We start from the raw sequence: 7,286 nt of genomic DNA on the forward strand, positions 1-7,286 counted from the left end.
AACTTTGCTGAAAGAGAGGCACCCTGCACCTGCTACCAAGAACACCTAGGAAACAGGATAAGCTGAGTATAAAGTTATTTAGCAAGCACATGCTAGCTATTCCAGTTTGAACTCTACCAACTATAAATGTGAAAGAAATAAAACATTGCTGGCATTGTTCCTCGAGGTGAGGAACAAAAAGAGGAATTAGGCACTCTCTCAATTCTATATGGAGAACTTCTGTCTCAAGCTAGGCAGAAGAGAAGAGTCAAAGGCTGACCAGTTTGTGGGAGGCAGGGCACCAGGAAGAAAGCTAAAAAAGGACATTGTATGGGTCTGATTAATGAGTCTAAGGTAGCCACACCAAAGGGGCCCATCTTGTGACTCTGGCAGCAATCTGGTGGCAAAATAGTTCAGGACATTTTCAATCCAGAGAAATGTATAAAAATATTAAAGTTAATTCAACAAACTAACACCAAGCTTCTAACAGAAGGACTCGCCTCAGCTCTGCAATCAGAGGTACTCACTTTTCATCAATTATGTGCAGTATTTGTTAGGAAAAAAAAAAGTAACAAATGTAAAGATTTGCTTTATTTCTATTGGGGGAAGGAATAGGATAGATATAACTGTTATCAAATCTGCTGTCCACTGTGTACACACATACCCACACACATACATATACATACACACCAAAAGTTCCACCCCCCAAAAAACCAAAAACCACCCTCAAACTGTACCAATACTTCATATTTTGACCAAAAGAACAGATCCTGGGAAGATAGATCCTGGGAAGAAGTGCAAAATGCAAAATCAAATGACCGAGAACTGCTGAGCAGGCAGCATCATTAATATACAAAATATTTATATTACTGAACTAATAACAGGTGTGTTCTCCATGTCTGTAAAACTTTGGAACAACAGAGCTGATTGTTAAATCTAGTCCATGCCAGCTTCCAAAACCCAGAGGATTTTAGTTAGCTTCATTTTTCGATGCTTCATCAAAATTTTCTACAAGATCTGACAAAGAGAAAGAAAAAAATAAGTAAAATACAAATGAGTCAAAATAGATGCAACTAGAATTAGTCAAAAAGCAGAAAAGATTAAAAAAAATAGTGCATTTTAGTAATAATGACTTTTATAAAACAGCAATCTTAAGGAAATGGCTTTTAAAATTGTATGCAAAAATAACTAAGGTAAATAATATTTTGTCAGTTATAATGCCAACAATTTTAAAAATTTATTTTATTATTTTATTTGTATAGGTGTTGTGCCAAAATGTATGTCTGTGTGCCACGAGCATGCAGTTCTCGAGACCAAAAGAGGGTGTGGGATCCCCTGGAATTGGTTTTACAGAAGGTTGTGGGCTTTCATATGAATGCTGGAAACTGAATCCAAGTCCTCAGGAAAAGAAGCCAGTGCTCTTAATTGCTGAGTCATTTCTCCAGCCCCTCAACAAAAATTTTCAGCAATAACAATGTATATTGATAATCATAGTGATTTCAATTTAATATATGCAGGCAACAGAGCTTTGTGGAATATTTTGTGATCCTAAGTTCTGAATGAGGAAGGGACTTCTGTATTCATGTATATCCTATCATGGGGATCTCAGTTGGATTCCCTGTTCTTTGTGACCTCTAAAACTTACACTGTATTATTCTGTGTGTGTTGCGTTTGTGTGTGTATGTGTGCATGTGCAGGTGTAGGTCAGAAGACAACTTGTGTTGCTGGTTCTCCCCTTCTACTATGTGGGTCCCTGGCCTGAGACAGACGTCCTTTACCTGGAACATCATCATCCTCTTCATCGATGTCTTCTGGCTTGGGCGCTTTACTATCCAATACTACAAAAAGTTCATTTGAACATTAGTCACTGAGAACAAAGAGCTTCACACAACACCTCCAAGACTTCTCTTCTCTTTGTCTAAATCTCATGTGGCTGTTGAATTCAGACAATCTAAAATTTACTTCTTTTTTTTTTTTGCTTAAGTAACACTAAAAACAATAAAAGTTTAACGTGAATTAAATATATACAGAACAGCTGGTAATTCCAATGTGCAGTAAAGGTTAAAGTTACAAAATGTAGATTTTGACAGGCCTGAACAAAGGCCTCCTCCTTTGTATCCTTTATTAATCTCCAACTAAAAAAAAATATGAGACTTATTTACCACTTATTTTGATCTAAGTACCTAGCTATGCAGTATGACCATATGACTGCTTAAATACAAGGCTCTTTTATAATTAGAGGCAACAAGACATGTATGAAATAAAAACTAATCTGAAATTTCAGAATTGATGATTATCATTACTTATGATCTTAGTAGCAATTGATAATACTGTATCTGAATATTCTATGACACACTTCATTAATTAAAAAAGAAAACTACAAGTTTTATGAAACACACAAATGGCATTATAAAAAGTAAAAGAATTACCTACTGAGGAAAATCCTCTCAATTTAAGTAAAACACCTTTTGTTGTTTGTTTCTGAAACAGTCTCTGGGACAGGCTAACTCCAATTTCCCTATACAGCTGAGGATAACCCTGAACTTGTGCTGGAAATACAAGTGTGTGCCAACATACCTAGCACTGCTGGGGACTGAACCAGAATGCCATGCAAACAAGGTTAGGACTGTCAACTGAGCTAGGCCCTAGTTCCAGATGGGGTGCTTTTAACATTACTAGGTTTTTTTTAGTGACAGCAGGGAAGAAGGGAAAAATACTAAATTGAAATACATACCTTGCCGTGGGAACTGTTCAGCTAACTTTCTAAGGCTCGTTAAGCTGTCAGCACCAAGCTGACTTAATATTCCAGGAAGCATTTCTGTGATTGGTTTGGCTTCTGCATGACCAGTAATTGCAAAGGTGTTAGCGGAGAGGGAAGCTTGGACTTTGGGATTGTTGAAATGAATAACTGTACCATCGTCTTTAATCATGTTCACCTGAATGGGCACAGAAAACAATGTATTTCACATGCTAGACTCAACTACAAATATCTTTTAAAAAGCAGTATTATCTTACATAGTAGCAATCCTATATAGTACTGATTATCTCAGCAGTAAATATGGCAGAGAAAGAGTCTCATAATGGATTACAATGGTGCTGGCTAGTACAGATTATTGGAGAGGTTATGAAATAGTCACTCAGGCCTCAGGTGGAGGAAGTTCATGGCCACTTCTTTTTTCTTAAGTAGAACTACATTCATGAACCAACTTCTTAATTAGTTACTCAAACAAAATCAGTGCAATTACCACTTACTTAGAAGACAGAGTGGAAGGCGGGAAAAGTATGAAGTAAAAATAACCACTGAGAAACCCACATAGATGACACAGAAATCTAATTAGCCAAGCATTTTACTTCTTTGAATGCTCAGTAAATATACCAAAATTTCAACCTAGTTTTTACTGTTATTCTTGTTTGTTTTTGTCTAAGATAGTCTCGCAATGAATCTTTGCCTGGCTTAGAACTCTGCTTGCCTCTGAGTGCTGGGAATAAAGGTATATGTCGTAATGTTTTTGCTTTGTTTTGTTTTAAATGTGTACATATGCACCACATATGTACAGGAATCCCGGGAGGTTTAATAGCCAGCCAGCTAGCCTGCCTTTCTTCCTTCTTTCCCATTTTTCTTTTTTGTTGTTTTTTGTTTGTTTGTTTTTCTGAGAGAGGGTTTCTCTGTGTAGCCCTGGCTGTCCTGGAACTCACTCTGTAGACCAGGCTGGCCCTGAACTCAGAAATCTGCCTGCCTCTGCTTCCCAAGTGCTGGGATTAAAGGCGTGCGCCACCACCACTCGGCTTCAGGCTGGTCTTTATTATTATTTCTCCTTCCTCAGGTTTCTAAGTATATGGGACTATAGATTTGTACCAACAGGCCTGACAGTTTTCTCCAATTCTTAAATATTTCTTCTCAGCCACATTCATTAATTTCTGCAAACAAAGCTCTCCTACACACTTACCCACCAGAACATGTTTTGTTAATAATTGGGAGTTCTTTAACAGAGATTAATTTAGTCCACTGGCTTGGGGTTTACAGAAACAGAGGAGTGAATACATGCTATTTAAATTGCTATTTCTCCCTTTCTGTATTTCCTTTCTGCATCTTTTGTTATGGGTTGGTATGATCCCATTTACACAAGTTAAATGTGTAAACAATGTCATTCCATCATGAAGTTGATTCCACTCTAAAAGTCACCTTGGTGCTATCGGCTTATTATATAAAAGGTCAGGAGTGTTAACACTTAACTACTTAAAGGTACAGAACTGTCCTTGTCCTTGTGCTCTCAGTGACAGTGGGAAGTGGCTTCTCTTTTTCAGAGGGGGTAACAGGGAGGGAGGGGGAGAAATGAACTCCAAGTTTCAGCAATAGCCAGCCAGCCTGCCTGCCTGCCTGCCTTTCTTCCTTCTTTCCCATTTTTCTTTTTTGTTGTTTTTTGTTTCTTTGTTTGTTTTTCTGAGAGAGGGTTTCTCTGTATAGCCCTGGCTGTCCTGGAACTCACTCTGTAGACCAGGCTGGCCTCGAACACAGATATCCGCCTGCCTCTGCCTCCCAAGTGCTGGGATTAAAGGCGTGCGCTACCACTGCCCAGCTAATTTGAGACATTCTTGACTTATAAACATTGAAGTCATAATTGATTTGAAATCTATATTGTTCTTTATGCTAGAGAAGAAATACAGGACAGTGTTGTTGGTTAAACCCAAAGACAAACAGCTGGCTAAGTGTGAACCAAGTATGAAATAAGTACTTGAGATGAACTAGAGTCTCTCAACTTATTGTTTGGTTTCCTGGCTACTAGGCCATCTTCTTCTTCTTCTTCTTTTTTTTTTTTTTTGGTTTTTCGAGACGGGGTTTCTCTGTGTAGCCCCGGCTGTCCTGGAACTCACTTTGTAGACCAGGCTGGCCTCGAACTCAGAAATCCACCTGCCTCTGCCTCCCGAGTGCTGGGATTAAAGGCGTGCGCCACCACGCCCGGCTCCATTTATTTATTTATAAAAATCCAATTCTATGCAAGCTTGACAATTACTTGTGTCAGAATATAGGTCAAACGGGAAAGAAAAACATGTGGAGAATATATATCTCACTGGCTACAAAGAAGCCAACATAGGATCAAATCCAATACATTTATGAATTTTCTTTCTTTCTTTCTTTCTTTCTTTCTTTCTTTCTTTCTTTCTTTCTTTCTTTCTTTCTTTCTTTCTTTCTTTCTTTCTTCTCTTCCAGGCCATAGGACAGGTTTATTTGAGGGCATTAGCTGTTTGGGGGTGGGGAAATAATGTGGAAGATACAAGAGAAGAGGAAAAGGCTAAAAACAAAGTACAACTGAAAAGATCAAAAGCCAGCTACCTCAACATAGTATCAACTCTGGTTTTTAACATTCCTTAGTTCAAATCTAGAATTCCAATCCTTGTTAGGTATGATACCAGGGGCTGGTGAAACTGCAAGCATCAGCTCTCTGATTTGTAACTAGTAGTTCATCAGAGGCTATGAAGCTGAAATGGAGTAACATATTAATATGGCTAGCTGTCTAATTAGTTTCCCACATGGCTGTAACTTAGAAATGACAGAGGTTATGAGTAATACTTTCTGTACCACCTCTGGCAAAATGGTTAGTATTCAGTAGACATGCAATAAGTGTTGACTGCCATTAAGCTCTTCAGTGTGACAATTTCAGTTGCAACAGAACCATGGCCACACAAAGCACAGCATTATCAGTATCAGTAGTTTAACAATTACTAACTAGAGCTGAAGATGTAGCTCAGTAATAGAGTGTTGAATTTCCAATACCTCCAAAAGAAAAATTACTGTGTCCTTATTTCATTATGAAACATTTATTTTAATAAATTGCAATTTGAAGGATCATGGGAGCTGGAAAGATGGCTAGGTGAGTACAATCACTTACTGTGCAAGCATCAAGACCTGAGTTCAAATCCCCCAAACCCATAGAGAAACCAGGGAATAACTACACTGCTCTCTATAGCCCTAACACTTGGGGGAAAGAGAGAGGCATGAGGATTGCATGGGCTTGCTGGCTGCCAGCCTAGCTCCAGATTCAGTAAGATATCCTGTTTCCAAGGAATAAGGCAGAAAATGATAGAAAGCATGCATACATGCATGCACCTCCACACACATGTACACATAACATACATACACAGGACTCTGGAGGCTAAGGTGTAGGACAAACAGCTATAAATTCTTCTGAATTTGTACAAAAACAAGATTTAGAAATACATATCCTTAGAGATACTACATGGATAATGTCAACACCACAAAGCGGGATGAGGTGCCTAAACTTATAATCCCAGCTGAGGAGGCTGAGGCAGAAAAGACTACCGAAAGATTAAGGCTAACCTGGGCTACATACTGAGACCTTATCTCACAAAACAAAACATGGGCTGGAGAAATGGCTCAATGGTTAAGAGCACTTGTTACTCTACCAGAAGACCTGGGTTCAGTTTCCCGTACCCACACTGTGGCTCACAACCACCCATATCTCGAGTTTTGGTGGATTTAATGCCCTCTCTTATGACCTCTCTGGGCACCTGGCATGCACGTAGTGAACACAAATGCTGCAGACAAAACATGCACACATGTAAAATAAAAATGAATAAATGTTCTCAAAAATATTGGGGCTGGAAAGATAGCTAAGTGGTTAAGAGCACTGGCTACTTTTCCAGAGGACCTACCTTCAATTCCTAGCACTCACATGGCAGCTCATAACTGCATGTAACTCCAGTTCCAGGGGCTCTAACAGACACACATGTAGGCAAAACACTAATTTACATAAAATAACACACACACACACACATTAATCTATACTACAAGAGAAATATACTTTTTATTTCTCTATACAAATGTTTCTCAGTCAAAGGTAATTCTTTCCTTCAAAGAACCATCTCACAATATTTAGAATTTTTTTTTTAATTGTGGCAGTGACTGTTTTTGAGACAGGGTCTTTCCATTCAGTCAAAGCTGGTATGAACTTGAACTAGAGTGCAAACTCCAAAGGGATCACAGGGGTGGACCAAGACAGCCATCTCAGGGACATTTTTGACTGTTACCACTACAGTGTTGGGGGTAACAATTAGTGGACAGAGGCCTGGGATACCTCGAAACATCCTACGGAGCACTAGAGAACTGACAAAAGAACTATCTGCTCCAAAATATCACTAGGGATGAGGCTGGATCTATGAATGGGTTGAAGATAGAAAAAGGAGTAGAGCCGAGCGGTGGTGGCGCATGCCTTTAATCCCAGCACTTGGGAGGCAGAGGCAGGTGGATTTCTGAGTTTGAGGCCAGCCTGGTCTACAGAGTGAGTTCC

General features: G+C 39.0%; 1 protein-coding gene across 4 annotated transcripts in view; it reads right to left on the bottom strand.

The window, feature by feature from the left end:
- Positions 1-555: 555 nt before the first annotated feature.
- Positions 556-7,286, bottom strand: part of Btf3l4 (basic transcription factor 3 like 4) — a 16,975-nt gene continuing 10,244 nt past the window's right edge. For all 4 annotated transcript variants that reach the window (XM_029476136.1, XM_021160079.2, XM_021160077.2 and 1 more), the window contains exons 4-6: positions 2,714-2,915; positions 1,758-1,817; positions 556-996 (exon numbers count right to left, since the gene is read on the bottom strand). In XM_029476136.1, the coding sequence (XP_029331996.1) occupies positions 950-996; positions 1,758-1,817; positions 2,714-2,915 (309 nt within the window). In that variant the 3' untranslated portion in view covers positions 556-949. The remainder of the gene's footprint in view (positions 997-1,757; positions 1,818-2,713; positions 2,916-7,286) is intronic.

This window comes from Mus caroli, chromosome 4 (genome assembly GCF_900094665.2).
Source record: "Mus caroli chromosome 4, CAROLI_EIJ_v1.1, whole genome shotgun sequence".
Classification (NCBI taxonomy): domain Eukaryota; kingdom Metazoa; phylum Chordata; class Mammalia; order Rodentia; family Muridae; genus Mus; species Mus caroli.